Genomic DNA, 15,887 nt, shown 5'->3' with positions numbered 1-15,887 from the left:
AGGCTGCCCAGGGCAGTGCTGGAGTCACTGTCCCTGCAAGTGTTCACACCCCGGGTAGCCGAGGCCTCAGTGCCAGGGGTTAGTGGTGGCCTTGGCAGTGCTGGGAATGATTGGACTGGATGAGCTTAAAGGGCTTTTCCAACCTGGTTGATTCCATGATTCAGTGATCTTTTCTTCCTGTCAAGGTCTCTGTAGCCAGGACTGTCTTGACAGCTGTGACCAGCCATGTCACTGCAGACACCTGTAATCCAGCCGTGTGTCCCCTCTGGGGCAGGGGGACCCTGCTGCCACCCCTTGGTGCTGATGGGGTTGAAGCACAGAGTGAGCAACTTGCTTGGGCAGTGATGCTTGGAACAAATGCTGGAGCAGATTTCAGCAGGTGCTTGGGGCATGCATTTGTTCCGTGCAGTGAAAACCCATCCATCTCTCAGCCTCTAGTCAAAGACATGCTAGGAATGAAAAAAACAAGTGTATCCTGGCCCACCTGGGAGCTGCTGTCTGCCAGGAGACAGTCATTAACACCTGACTTTACACTACAGCAGCCCATAAAGGAGAGATCTTTTTTTCTGGGAGTGTGTCTTTGTGGTCTGGTTGGGGAAGCAAGCATCTGTGGCAGTAGGTAGCTGATGCTTTGGCCGCTTGGGTTCACTCTGGCATGCTCTGCCTTCACGTTAGAGAGTGGTTTTACAGCCAGCCCCATGCAGTTGCATTGGAGGGAACACAGGTTTCTTTCTTTTACTGAACAGCATCAATTGTGCTTGCAATCTCAGGGCCTTCATCCTTGTCAGTATGTGATCTTTATCTTCTACATTTCTATCACCAGACTCTAATAAAAGCTGCCGCTGGGTTGGTTTTTCTGGGCTTTCCGTGGGTAGCTGCTTAGCAGTGCCCTGTCTGCCCTCCTTCAGGCCATCAACACCTTTGCATTTATGCTGGGTCTCTCATTTTCAGGCTTTCCCTTTTGAGGGTTGGAGGTAACTCAGAATCAACACATCCTGGCTGAGGCAGCGCTTGTGTGCTCGCTGCCTTTCTCCTCTCACCCATGCTGTGTTTCCTCTCCAGCTTTAGCAGACTTTCTGCTGAGCAAATTCAATGCAACTTCTGGTTTGTTAACAAAATCAGCTGTGCCACAGTCTGTCTTCTCTGTACTCTTACAACCCTTTTAATCCATGGTGATTCAGTCTTGAGAGCTGCTACCAGTGTGAACCCCTCTGCTGCTGCACTGTAACCTCTGCTCAGGAGTTACTGTGTCTGCATATGTTGAGCTTCATGCGGGTTAGTCTGCAAGGAAATCTGCCCCTGTATCTCCTGACTTTGCAAGAGCTTTAAGGGGGGCAGCAGGGATGGGGGGGGGTACTTTCAATCCCTTTCTTTTGCCCTAGAGCACACCAGCAACTAAGTGTTTTTAGTGCATTGTCATAATACTGATCTTTGAGGTGTCCTGGCTGGGTGCAGTTGTCAGGGTTTAACCCCAGCTCAGCAGCTCCTCACTCCTCCCTGGTGGGATGGGTTGGGAGAACCAGAAGAGGACAAGTGAGAAAACTCATGGGTTGAGATAAGGACAGTTTAATAGGTAAAGCAAAAGCCACACACACAAGCAAAGCAAACCAGGGAATTCCTTCTTCCCATGGGCAGGCAGATGTTCAGCCATCTCCAGGACAGCAGGGCTCCATCCTGCATGGTGGATACTTGGGAAGACAAGCTCCATAACTCTAAACATCCCCTTTCCTCCATAAGGCTCCTTACTCCTTACCCAGGTTCCTTCTGTATTAGGTGCTGGAAAAACATCGAGTAGATTTGCCCACATATTTGTGCAAGCCACATGTGCTGCAATGTCTACTACAGGTACATAAAAGAAGAGCTGACAACATGCCAGGCCCTAGTATAACCCTGTGCAGACTGGCTGGGCTGGAGAATAGCATTAATAGCATTTACAGTGCAAATGGTGACAGAAGCTCAGCAGATGCCACTGTAATTACTGGTGCCTGCACAAAAGAAACCAGTCTAATGGAAGTGTTCAGGGAGTCACCGTGTTTGAAGATCCTGACAGAGCTTTTCCAGCAGCAGAAGGTGTGACATGTTTGGGAGCCTCAGAGAACTGAAAGAATGAAGAGAGCTATTTCACAAAGGGCCGTGAACTGGAGGATCTCTGGGTTTAATGGTTAAAATGTCCCATCAGCTGAAGCAGGTCTTACCTCGGGATCAAAAGAAGGGAAATTGGGAATCCCTGCCAGGGGGAGGATAATTCTGCTACACGTGAAGTGCCCAGCACTGCTGATTCAGGAGGCTGTGTCTCCCCGTTGAGGCAGAGAAAGAGGGACATGTGCCGGCAGTGACCTGTCATCCCCTTTCCCGTCAGCTCAGGAGCTGTTTGCTATCACTCTGACCTTAGGAAGAAGCCATCATTAAGCTAAAGAGAGATTAGGGCAGCTTGGCTGCTGTTCCTGTGGGCTGGCTGCTTGCAGATGGCAACAAGCAGAGGATGAAGGGATGAAGATGCACACATTGTCTATGAGTGGTTTCTTTTAGAAGCCTCCGGGACTAAAAGTACCAAAATAAAAGCAAGGAAGGGATGATGTCTGTGGCCAGAAAACCCACCCCAGGCCATTTTGTAAACATTGCATTTATTGCCAAGTAGAGGCTGTAGTTACCAAGGACAGCATCACCTACGCCTGCAGACGTGAGCAGCTTTAACTGTAACCCAGAGCTGACAGTGCAGTCTGGAGAAGAGAAGGCTTCTTAAGGGGAGACCTTAGAGCAGCTCCAGTGCGCAAAGGGCTCCAGGAAACCTGGAGAGGGGCTTTGGGATGAGGGGAATGGCATTAACCTGCCAGAAGGGAGACTGAGATGAGCTCTGAGGCAGAAGCTCTTCCCTGGGAGGGTGCAGAGGCGCTGGCACAGGGTGCCCAGAGAAGCTGTGGCTGCCCCATCCCTGGCAGTGTTCAAGGCCAGGTTGGACACAGGGGCTTGGAGCAACCTGCTCTAGTGGAAGGTGTCCCTGCCCATGGCAGGGGGTTGGGACTGGATGAGCTTTAAGCTCTTTTCCAACACAAACCAGTCTGGGACTCTGTGAAATAGCAATGGGGTTACATCCTTCCAGGTTGTGCAGCTGCAGTTTACGTTGGGGTACCCGTATGGGGACAGCATTGCAGTGTAGATATCCAGAAGCCAAGACATTTGTTTGGGAATGAAAGTCTGTTTAATTTGGGCCTGCCTTAATTGCTGGCATGAAATCCTTAATTGTGTCATTAAACTGTAAAGATCATCAATATGCTTTGATCTGACAAATAAAGATGCCTTGTGTTCATATGAGTCACTGTCTGTGAGTCAGGAGGAGCGAATGGATCACAAGGAAACCATGGTAAATGAATAGATTGGAGAGCCCAGCGTTTGATACTGCAAATCGAATTGTCTAAAAGGATTGATTTGATGCGAGGCTTTGGTGGGTAGTCCAAGACACAGCTTTTTAACTAATGTCTTGTTTTTCTTCTTTCTGTCCCCAGACGACGTTTCCTGTGACTCCATCGCTTGCAACAAGCCCCACGATGGCTTTTAGTCCCTACCTGAGTCATGTTTCTCCTGGGATGGGCTTGGTTCCTGCAGAGCTGTTACCAAATACTCCTGTCCTGGTTTCTGGAAATCCTACTGTTACAGTACCAGGAGGCTCTGCTGGGCAGAAACTGATGCGTACGGATAAACTGGAGGTATTTGGATGTCTGTTACGATGCTGATGGGAATGAACAGGACATGTGGGTCCAGCTGCTGCTCTCTGCTAGAATGACCTGCTGCTGCACAGTGCAGAGTTTAACTTGCAGTTTTCCTAACACAGGGCTGCTGCTCTCTGCTCGAGCAGATTCTCATGCAGAGCCTGATCCCAAATCCTTGAAAGTCACTGGGAATTTGGAAACACTCTTTTGATTGCAGTGGGTGTTGGAGCAGGGCTGGGATTGTTGCTTTCTGTGCTTTAAAAATGCAAGTGGATGGTTTGCCCTTTCATGGAGCTGAGTGGGAGCCCTTTTGGAAGTACCAGATACTTCCCTTGTCTAGAGGTGGGTTTATTGAGCTTATACAGAAAGCTTTCAGCATTGCACTGTTTAGAGTTGCAAGCGTGGCACACTGGAAAGATGTCTCTCCCTCCCCACAGTTGGCTAGGCTTGCTGGGACTTAGTGTTGGAGGAGTTGCAGATGTCTTTCAAACCCTAAGCAGAAGCTCTGTAGGACATAAAGGCTGAGGACCTGAATTCAGAGATCCCTGCAGGTGTAAATTATAACACAGGGAAGGGTATAATTTCAAAGCACATTGGTTTGTGTTATGTTCTTTCTATCACCTTGCTGACAGCTCACCTTTCTCCACACTCAGTCTTATAGTGCACAGGTACGTGATCTATACCACCAGCTGTAGTCCTCAGCAATTTCCCTCAGTTCCTCAGACAAGGAAACCTTTTTCTCTGCTTTTGATGCTTCAGTGGTCATAACTCAGGAGGTTCTTCAGGATATTCATAAAGCCAGCAATTCTGGCAACACATCCGGAGCACACTGCGGTGTGATCAAATGCACTGTTACTAATGCCAGTGTTTTATTGTGGAGGGCAATGAGACTATTTATGTGAAAGAGGCTCCTCATATTTAGGCACACGTACTTGTTGTAAATAGCAGCAGCATGGAACATTTAGAATGAAATGTTCTACCCAAGAGTGTGCTCCGTAACAAACACGTAACCCAGGTGAGACACAAGTAGCATTTAAGCTTTAGAAGCAGGGGAGGAATCCTGAGCTCCAGAAGCTTTGGTAAAACAACATTGACTTCCTAAGGTCACTTTCCATTCTGCTCAAGTTCTGTATGTACCTTGTGCTTGGTATTAGGCCCTGATAATGTGAGGTTTTTCATACCCTGAACCACCTGTGAGTAGCACCAGCTGCGCCTGTGACTGTTGGTGTATGTGCTGCCCAAGATAAGCATGGATGTAGAATACACACGTGGTTTAATGTGCCCAACTGAACTGATATTCTGTGTTTAAAACACTGACTGAAGACTAAGTTACTGTTCTGCTCAACGCTGTGACTTCCTTTGAAGGTTTGTCGGGAGTTCCAGCGTGGGAATTGCACGCGTGGTGAGAACGATTGCCGCTACGCTCACCCCATAGACATCGCAATGATAGACACAAATGAAAACACTGTTACAGTCTGCATGGATTACATCAAAGGTCGATGCTCCAGGGAGAAATGCAAGTACTTTCATCCCCCTGCACACCTGCAAGCCAAAATCAAGGCAGCTCAACACCAGGTGAACCAGACAGCTGCAGCTGCAATGGTAAGTACGAGTTCTTCTCAAGCTGTATTAACATCAGTGGGAGATTTCAGTGTGACACGTGTTGTCTGGGGGAAAGCAGAGTGCTTTGTAAATGGCTGGCTGAGAGCATGTGCAGTATGAGTCCCACTTCTTCAGCCTTCCTGTGTGCTCACCATAGCATGAAGCCCAGAGTGACACAGGACATCCTGTCAGGTACAGACCTGGTGGCAAACCCTGTGGTTTTCTGAGGTGACATCATGACATGACATGAACACAACACTTGGAACCAGTGTCTTCCCTGGCTAAGTTGTAGGTGTCATTTCAGCTTTCTCAGTACACAAGGAAAGCAAAGACTGCTCATCCCATAATAACATCCTTCGAGGGAGATCCTGGCCTGTTGAAGTTAGTAGCAGAATTTCCACTCACTTAAAAGCAGACAAGGTGCCAGTCATTTGAGCTTAGCAAACTTGTGCCTGGTACCTTAGTGAAGTTACAAGGCTCCAGCCATGGGTGACCTCCTGATCCATTTGGTACTTGGGACCTGGGAGAGATGGCCCCACCTGCATTTTAATTTGAATTGTGACTCCTAACACCTAGAATTGGGAAAACAAGTCAAGGAAGACTTAACAGATAAAATTCCTAGCTGGAGCCAGTGTTTGCCATTCTGTTGAGTTTGGTTTAATGGCGCCTGTTTATTCCAGAAGTGGGAGAGGTGGCATGTTCAGCCTGGGGAGGGAAGAAAAGGCCCAGGGGGATCTTACTCATATGTATAAATTCCTCATGGGGAAAGTAAAGAAGCTGGAGACAGACTCTTCTCTGTGGTGCCCAGTGAAAGGACAAGAGGCAATGGGCACAAATGGAAATTCAAGAAATTCCATTTAAACTTCTTTACCATGAAAGTGGTCAAACACTGCAACAGGCTGCTCCAACCATGGAGATACTCAGAACCTGCCAGGATGCAGCCCTGAGCAAGCTGTTCTAGTTGACCTGGCATTGAGCAGGGTGTTACCCTAGATGGTCTCTAGAAGCCCTCCCAGCCTCATCTGTTCTGTCATTATGGTTTTATATGTAACTATTATTTGAAAGGTTCTTGTCTCCTTTTGGATGGAGGTCACTAAAAGTTTTCTAAATCCCTCTTCTTTGAAGACAGAGGTTGCTTTGCATTCATGGTGGAGCAGAACGCAAACCCAGGATGATTCTAGGAATTAAACAACTGCTCTCCTTGTAGCATAAGTATTACGTGGAATTTATTTGTCCTGCAGTTTATTTATGAGATTTCTTCCTATTTTTATTACTACTGAAACAAGAGCCCAGGTCTTGTTGAAAAAGAACCTTCTGAAATGAAACTCTTTGTGTTCTTCACAGTTGAATCTTTACTTTTTCAATCATTATGTAGGGCACTGCTACTTGACCAAAGCCAACATATGTTTTATTCATGCTTCTTCCTTCTGTTAAAAATGTGATTAACCTTATTTGTATGCTGCTAACTAGAACCTTTAAAATATTTATTGATGGCTTGTTGCATCACCCCTGCTACAAAACAGCGTACATTATTCATTGACTTTTCAAGGTTTGATGCATTTACTGTACCTGTTGAGGAGTAAGACTTTAATAAGGGGAAGAATGGTGCCTGGGTTTCTTGGATCAAAAGCATATGCCAGAAAAATGGGTGTCCCTCCTGAAATAGATTTGGAATTACTTCAAATTCAGAAGGGATTTCTGAGGAACCCAATCCTGCAGTTACATGACATGCGCAAGTAGTAGCTTTACTCCTGCTTGGCTGAAGTCAGTGCAGCAGAGGCAGATAGACTGGGTCAGGCTCAGTCCCCAGTTTAGGATGGCACTTAAGCATGTGCTTGAACCTCCTTTCCTTGACTGATGGTCCTGCCCTTGCCACGAGCATCCTGCTGACCTCTGCATGGTGTGGAGCTGCAGAACTAGGCCTGCAAGTCCACCTGAAGGTGCTAATCCCTGAGCGCTCCTGACCCGCTGTGCCGGGCAGGGGAGCAGCTCTGGAGCATATGTCCCACAATGACGTTTCTTTACTCTTAAAACTTACTGAGGCAAAACAGAGAAAACAAAAACAGAGGAGCTGTGGCTGCCCCATCCCTGACAGTGTTCAAGGCCACGTTGGACACAGGGGCTTGGAGCAACCTTCCCTAGTGGAAGGTGTCCCTGCCCATGGCAGGGGGTTGGAGCTGGAGGAGCTTTAAGGTCCCTTCCAGTCTGTGGTTCCATGAAAACAACTGATGAGCCGCTGGCCCATGTCTTTTTAATACACTGTATAATGCATTCACTTGTTTGTTTGTTTGTTTTCTTTTTGCCTCCCCAAACATTGCTCTCTCTTGACACCTCTGCTTGCTGGTTTGGTCCCTGTGCTTGTCCCCATCCCCGGCCCATTGCCACCATGTGCTCTGTGCCTGCTAATTAACACTCACCCAACTGTCGCATCGCTGGAGCGACTGCTCGAGGCAGCCTTTGATGTGGTACTTGGACCTTTCACCTTCTCACTTTGCACATAACCATCTTAGCGTGCACCAGAGCCTGCCGTCTGTGGTGGTAGTACCTGGGGAGACTGCCTCGCCTGGCCACAAATGTTGCAGCCTGTGTTCAGACATGCCAGTACTTCCCCCCAGATACCATCCATTCACTTTCTGAGCTTTACCTCCTGGAGCCTGGACGTGTTTTGGAGGCAGCTGGGAAGGGGGAGGCAGCTCTGGGGTTTGAGGCGTTTTTATGCACAGCAGCAGCTTTGGAGTCATGAGACGTGATTTAGTGAGAATTTAACTCGTTGGGTCTGCAGCGTGCTTGGATGTACCAGAGGACTGGTGGTGCAGAACAGATCATAGGATCAACCAGGTTGGAAAAGTCCTTTAAGCTCATCCAGTCCAACCCTTCCCCAGCAGTGCCACGGCCACCACTAACCCCTGGCACTGAGGCCTTGGCTACCTGGGGTGTGAACACTTGCAGGGACAGTGACTCCAGCACTGCCCTGGGCAGCCTGTTCCAATGCCTGAGCATCCTCTGGGCAAGGAATTGTTCCTCAGCTCCGTCTAAACCTGCCCTGGGGCAGCTTGAGGCCGTTTCTTCTTGTCTCATCCCTTGTTCCTTGGGATCAGAGACCAGCCCCCTCCTGGCTCCATCCTCCTGTCGGGCAGTTCATAGAAGACAACAACTTCCCATTCACCCCCAATAACGAGGGATCCAATACATCCTAAAAAAGAACAGGTAGAGGGGGAAAGGGAAGATTGGATACAGGAGCCCCTGAAACCTTCAAGCTGGTGTTGCTTCTCATTCCCAGAGCTCATAAGCAGAGGCTGATTTACTCCCATTCTCCTCTGAAGAATTTTGGGTTGTTTTAAGTAGTCAGGAGACTTCCTTACTAGAGTTCTAGGCAGAAGCAGCAGGAAACCTTGCTGGGGACCAGCTTCCACCAGCAGCTGTGAAATTAACGCTGTAGATGACATAGGAGCCTCTCACTCCTTGCTGCTTATGGCTGGCACAGAGGCAGCCCCAAAGCCAGCGCAGGCAGTGACCTGCATCTTGCCTCTCTGCCTTCCCCAAAAGCCAGCTCTCTGAGGAGACTGGAAAAGCCGTTTAACTCCCTTCCCCTCCTGACCTCCCCACTGAACAAAAGCCCATCAGATAAGTTACTTTTACTAGTCTTCCTGTTCTGTAGCATCTGAAGGTTTGCCACTGTGTTGCTGGAATATGTCACCTCCTCTGAACCCTCCAGGAAGGCTGTGTCAGAGAAGGGCTCACAGTGGTGATAAGAGCTGTGTATAATGTTCTGAGGAAACTGCTCAGCTTGCTTCTGCTGCTTACCAGGGAATGGGGGCTACCTCTGCCCTCTCACAGGTCATTTTGTATTGTTGTGCCTTGGACTGAAGCAGCCAGATGCAGACCCAGCCCCTCTTCCCTATGTGCAAAGGAATGGAAGTGGGATCTGCTCCCAGGAGATGGTGATCGGAGGATGACTCCGAGGTGTAACTGAATGTTGCAAACATGTAATCCAGGCCTTGTCTTGCAAAAGAATAACAAGAGGGGGTTGTTAACCAGCACGGGGGAAATTCTGACTTCCATCCCTGGCAGTGTTCAAGGCCACGTTGTACAAAAGCTGCCCCAGCTGCTGGGATGGCAGAGGTGACCCAGAAGATTGTGTCAAACCAGAAGCAGAGTGAGATAGGCTCCTGGCTCCTGTACACATGGCTTCACTCTGGTGTGCTTGTTTCTTTAGAACACGCTGGCAATGTTGCATGTATTTGGGTTTCTCCACCCAGCTGCTGTTCAGGGAGCACTAGTGGGGCTGCCACAGCTCCCTTCCCTCTCTTGCTCCCAAGGGGCTGTAGGAGAGTGACATTAGAGTGACAATATTAGGATAAAATTCTAGGATATTCAGATCCTAGGCGGAAACTCTTCCCTGTGAGGGTGCTGAGGCGCTGGCACAGGGTGCCCAGGGAAGCTGTGGCTCTCCCATCCCTGGCAGTGTTCAAGGCCAGGTTGGACACAGGGGCTTGGAGCAACCTGCTCTAGTGAAAGGTGTCCCTGCCCGGGGCAGGGCTTGGGACTGGATGAGCTTTAAGCTCCCTTCAACACAAACCAGGCTGGGATTCTATGATGATGGGGTAGTCTGTTGTGCCTGCTGGTGTTTGTATGCTCCCTCTGACTGCAGTGCTGGGCTCAGGATTGGCCTGTAGTGAGCCAGGACATCCCAGTAAGGTCTCAAAGCCTTCGGCTGTTCTGCTTTTGGCACTGCCACTGGGGGATAATGGGGTTTTTGGGGTGGTTGACAGCCTTTGGCCAAGAAGCAAAGACTCAGAAGTCATTATGTGCCTGGCACAGTGGCTTTGCTATAATTAGCAGGGCTTTTTCTGAGGCAGGTTTTGGAAGCATCTGAAAAGGAATGTTTAGCAATCAGGCACCGTAAGGAGGAGCGTGGATTTAAGCAGCAAGTTCTTCACTCACTGTAAACCTGTAAAACACCTCTGATGTATGTGGAGCTACTCCAGGCTCTGCAAGCTGCAGCTTTGCCCCATGCCTGGAGGAACAGTCATGTAGCTGCCATTAAGTAGACGAGATGTAGATACAGTCAGATTTAACATAGATACCAGTGAGGGCTTACCTAGAAATGGGAACTCTTAGATCTGTACCGAGAAGACCTCATCCTAAAATAGGGATCTTAAGCAAAAGACTTTGGTGTCTCACTCTGATGTTGTGTCATGTTTGAGTGGTGTCGTTTGGTACTAGCTGGAAGAAATCTAGGAAGATGAAGCTGTACTGCTGGCACTGATGCTCTGCATTAGCAGAGGATGTGTGCATGTCTCAGGGCAGTTTTGCAAATGCAGTTTCTTCTTCTAATTTTCTGTTTTCAAATATTGAAACCACCCAAAAGCCACCATGTGAATGGAGATAGGATGGAGTAAGGTTTTGCCTGGAAGTCTCTTGCTTAACAGTCCTCAGATGAGCAGTCTCCTATAGCAAATTAAAGTGAAACCTGTTTTTTAGATGGTGATAACCTGTGGCAAGCTTTCACTTACGTTCTTTTGTGTGTTGAGCTTTGTAACACTTGAAAATCCCTTTGTTTGCATCTTTCCGTCCAAGTACTGTGTGTTTGTAGCCTCAACCCTTTACTAGCTAAACCTTCTCCATGACCTGCCCTTTACTGTCAGGTATTAATAAGAAAACCAGAAAACAGGAGTGATAACTGTGTTTTGGCCATGGCTTTGCTACATGATACAGAACAAGTAGGCAGAAGTGACCTGATCGTGCATGACTTCCACGCGTATAAGGCTTCTTGACGTCAGTGGGAGCGTTACGTGCACAAGGGCTGCAGGGCACAATTAAACAGGACCCTTTTCTGTCACAGTGTGCAGAAAATAACGTGCTTTCTACTCAGCTACAATGAAAAGCTGTAAATCATTAGAAACATTCCTGTCTCCTGAGAACCTGACATACTGCTTTGCTGTTGAGACATGCTTGGGTGAATGATGAGTAACTGAGAAAAGTTCCTGAGTCGGGTTAGTGCTTTTTACCAGGTCTGATCAGGAAACAGGTTTGACAGGCTGGAAGAAGCTTGGTGGTGTGATAGAGCAGAAAGAGGAAAGCTGTCAATGGCTTTTCACACTGTCAGTAACAAGCGAGCAGCACTGAACTGGTGGAGGCCACCTTCTAGGAGGTGGGAGCAGGTCCAAATGTGCTGGTGCTGAGCTGTGCCACTGGTGTGGGCAGTGGAGGATCAGGCCTGTTCTTGACCATGTTGCTCAGCCTCTCTACTACACAAGTGGAAATGCATTTTACTATGAATGTAACGTTACACATGAAACTGAGAGCACCTACTGCTTTACCACCTGGACACAGGGTTGGCTGTACACAAGTGTGCATGCTTCCACATGTGCACATATACATGTAAGCAGGAGTCAAACACACAAGCATCCCTTTTTCCACGGCATTTGTTGCTTATGCTGCTCTTCTTGGGTTTAAACTAGTCATCTACTGTACTTCTCTTACCTGATATGTTTTTAAATGCTTGTTGCCTGCAACTGCTCCTCATAGTATCCTGTCCAGGTGATCACCTCTCCCCTTCCTTCTCCTCACCCTTTTTCTCCCTTTGTGCCCAAGTCAGTCCTGCTGCAGCGCTCCTGAAGAGCTCCCTTAGCACCCTTCCACCTCCTTCTGGACTCTGCCCCTCCTGGTGCATTTACTAACTGCTTACCAGTGAATAGATTTCACCTACTACTTCTAATGTGACTTAGCTGCTTTTCTCTTTCCCCTCTCGCTAAGTTGACACAGTTGCAGGTGATTTGCAGCCAAGCCCCTTGATGATTTAATGCATGTTTGATCTACATCTGGGCCCCTTGTTTCACTCCACTTGTGTTTACTGACTCCCTTATCCACAGGCCCTGCCGCCTGGTGCACTTCAACCTTTACCAAAGAGGCCAGCACTTGAAAAAAACAATGGTGCCACCACAGTCTTTAACCCAAGCGTTTTCCACTACCAACAGGCTCTAGCCAACATGCAGTTGCAACAGCCTGCATTCATCCCTACAGGTAAGTGGCTCCCAGCATCATAGTTGTCTTTTTGATGACCTAGGCATTGAGCTCATAAGCAGATTTGTAAGAGTCCTTAGCACAGGAGTATCGGTGTGTAGTTTCATGTTAAAAATGGATGAAAAGTTCATGTTTGTTGTTTTGACTATTTTTTTCCTCCCCCCTTCACCTACTACAGTTTAGAGCTTTTCACTTTAAAGAGCCCTTCTTAGGCCTTTTCTGTTTGGTTTTGGGTTTTTTCAGCTAAGAGAAATGTCTGCATGTTTCTTGAATTCATACTTTCTGTTTCTTCTCCTTACGGTTCAGCTGGTTAATCCCAAATTAATTCTTTGACTCCTGCCTAGCATTCTTATGGACTCATGTTAAAATGTCTTGTGGACCTCTATGCCTGCTCACTTGAAGCTGCAGGTATCTTTCTGACCTTCTGTCTCAGTGACCTACGTATGCCAGCAGCCATGGTGTTTATAGAGGGAACAGTTCATCTTTAGTCAATACAAATGACATAATCCTCTTTAAAGGCATATATTTCCCTCATGCTTGGCTTTTGAGCAGTACGATAGCCTGAGCTTTTTAAAAGCAATTTAACTCCCAGCTCTCATTGTACCTTTAAGGTCTCAGAGTAAAATTGAAAGATGCAGTTCAGTCATTCATACAGGAGTGGAAATGTGGAGGTGGCAGTGTGACTGCCGACTAGCCAGTTAACCTCTGCTCACTGCAGCCAAGTGACAGACAAAACCTGCTTAGGGTAAGAAGTATTATAAGTGGCTGAATGAGGAATATGCCAGTTGATAGCTCATTCTTTAGTATCATCATGATCCTTGCAGAGCATGATAAGACGACGAACAGCCCATGTTTTTAATGTTTAATGCTGTATTCACTTGCCAGATTGTATCTTAAAAAATACCCAACGTGTTTCTCCGGGCTGCCCCTCAGGCTGAAGACGGAGTGGACCTGCACCTTGTCCTTGCTTTTTCTTGGGGTCAGGGGAAAAGCCTTAGACATAGTCCTGTGACGAGACCAAATTGTCTCTGGTGTGAGCATGAGTCCATAGAGCCAGGACCTAAACCCTGTGCTCATGTGGCCTTTCTGTTACGAGGGCACTTGGGAACACTCAAAACTCAGCAGCTGCCAAGATGTTCTTCCAGGAAAGTAGAGCCTTGTGTGGAAGGACGGAGGGATTCAAGTAGTAGCCTCCCTCCTTGTTCTCTGCAAAGTGCTCTTGGAGGGGATGGGCTGAGCTGAGCTGACCTTTGGCAGATCTGTTAGGTGCCAAATGGGATGGTTCTCTGGGAAATACTGACACCTTTGGGAACGCCAGGTCCCCTGGCCGGCTGCACCCTCCTCTTCCTCAGGGTCACAGAGCTGTCATAAGGACACGCACCATCGATTAGGCTTTACCCAGCACTCCCCCTGCTCTTGTCTCATGGCAATGAAATTAATGCAGGGCTGATGCGTACAGGTCTCTGTGCTGTCTGGGGACGTGAGTGCTGGGCAGAGCAGCACATTTCCAATCAGAGCATGGATCTCTGATGAACTGATGTTACGCATCCCCATTTTCCCTTACGCATCAGACTGCAGATGTGGTCTCAGCCTTTGCAGCGCTCTGGAAAGCGAAGCAGGGAAGTGGCACGTAGCAGCTCACACGGTGGGGAGGGGAAGCGAAGTGAGCTGCTGCTTTTCCTGGTGTCTCCTGCTCAGTTATTGAGAGATCAGCACCATAAGGGGAGAGGGGGAGTCAGGTGTCTATTGAAAATGGCATCGTCACTACGATTGTTTCAAGTCCAGAACAAAACTGCCTCTTTCAGCTTGAACTAGAGACTTCGAAATCCCAGTCCCTGCTAGCAGGAGTGAATTGCTTTTGGAAAGTCGGTTTTAACATGAGTGTGACATTCCTCTAAGGGCAATTTGTTTTCTGCTGACATGATCAGAAAGAAATGGACATACCTGATACCAAAAAACCCCCAAACAGCCCTGCTTTGTAGGATAGATCGTATCTTTTAATACCAGGATGGGAGGAGAAATATATTCTCTACTCCCCAAAAATGCAAGAATTAATTTGGTTTGCTATGATCTCTTAAAACTGAGTTTAAACTACTTCTGTACCAATATGCAGAATCTGTTTGCATGTGCTTAAATACTGAATGCTGCAAAGAGAATACCTGCTTTTTAGTTAAAGTAATATCTAACACTGAAGCTTCACTAATGAAATATCCCTTTTGTTCATCTTTCCACGCTTCAATGCATGGTGTGCAGGGTCAGTTCTGTGCATGACACCCACTGCAAGCGTTGGTAGGTTTTTCTACACAAACTTCTCCACTTTTCCTAATCTGAAAGAGACTGCGAGTTAGTATGTGTCAGTGAGAACCTGGGTGCCTGCGTGGTGTGACTGGCTATCTGCTGTCTTCTTTGAGGCTTAAATGGTTGTATCCCTTTTAATTTCTGTGCAGTGCAGTGTTTCATGTGACTAATAAGAGAATTCAAGGTGATATGTTCCCACCCCTGTATAGTTCTACTGCAGAGACAAAAACTTGTCATTTAAATGTCTTTACAAGCCATTTGAGTCATCCAGCGAAAGGAAGTGGCGATGGGAGGATCCTGTTGGCTTAGTGGTGGATCAGAGCTCAGAATTTTGGTTGTCTTTCTGAGGACATTTTAGGAGATTGGTTTAATAAAGGTGCTAGGGAGGAATACATCTGGGGTCAGCCCCTCTGCCAGAGCAGGGCTTAGACCATGGACTGGCTGAAGACTCCTCTCTTATGCAGTGTCAGGTGTGCAGGCACAAGGGACCGTAAGGAGGTGCTGCTGCTAGTGCATGTAGGATGCAGTGAGGTGGCAGGGCGGAGTACATGCTCATGGACACTGCAAGGATCCACTATGTTCAGGCTCAGCATCTAGGTCTTACTGGGAACCTGTGCAGGTCTTTGAGGGACCTTCCTCTGTCTGCAGCTGCTAGGCAGAGCAGGGTGGTTGAAAGCTGAGCTTTCATCCTCCAACCAAGGTTATACAAGACTACCAGCATCCAGGCGTGTGTCTGCTTCAGAAAGAGGGATAGGGGCATGAGCAGGAGGCCTGGGGAGGGTGCAGGGCTTTTGGGGAGTGGGTCTGAAAGCTTTGGCAGGAATGGCTAAGCACTCTGCTCTTGAACCCTGTAGTGCAGGGGGGACACACCGCTTGCATGGCAGGGAGCTGAGCCCCTCAAACACCCTGGGGCCGTGGCTGCTGGGGTGGTGGTGAAGGCCGGTCTGCTTCCCCGCCTCATGGCTGAGGGGATGGACGGGCCTTCCCACGGGCTCCCTGGCCCCTCAGATCCCCCTCACCCTGGGTTTGGGGGATGCCCGCGTGTGCCCCAGAGCATCCCCTCCAGCCCCATGCTCTGCGGCACAAGCAGCTTCAGGAGGCTGCCGAGCTCCCTGCTGCCACATTGTCCTTCGGATGCTCCTTCTGCAAATTGTAGCTGTTCAGATGCGTTTTGTGTATTTTTCCCTCTTGGCCCTTTCCCCTCTCCATCCATCCCCCCCACCCCTTCCCTGCAAGAGGGGAGTTTTGCCAAAT

General features: G+C 48.3%; 1 protein-coding gene across 4 annotated transcripts in view; it reads left to right on the top strand.

Annotated features, from left to right (window-relative positions):
* LOC104401569 (muscleblind-like protein 3) overlaps positions 1–15,887 on the top strand; it is a 46,343-nt gene that overhangs the window by 28,214 nt on the left and 2,242 nt on the right. Inside the window, exons 3-6 of one of the 4 annotated variants that reach the window (XM_010009179.1) lie at positions 3,504–3,704; positions 5,073–5,309; positions 12,290–12,335; positions 14,589–14,624. In XM_010009179.1, coding sequence (XP_010007481.1) covers positions 3,504–3,704; positions 5,073–5,309; positions 12,290–12,335; positions 14,589–14,624 — 520 coding nt within the window. Of the gene's footprint in view, positions 1–3,503; positions 3,705–5,072; positions 5,310–12,184; positions 12,336–14,588; positions 14,625–15,887 lie in introns of all 4 variants that reach the window. The other 3 variants (XM_010009178.1, XM_010009180.1, XM_010009181.1) reach the window with 3 other exon arrangements.

This window comes from Nestor notabilis, unplaced genomic scaffold (assembly GCF_000696875.1).
Source record: "Nestor notabilis isolate BGI_N333 unplaced genomic scaffold, ASM69687v1 scaffold23582, whole genome shotgun sequence".
Lineage (NCBI taxonomy): Eukaryota > Metazoa > Chordata > Aves > Psittaciformes > Psittacidae > Nestor > Nestor notabilis.
Note: the sequence above shows the minus strand (reverse complement) of the source record. Positions and strands in the feature narration are given on the sequence as shown.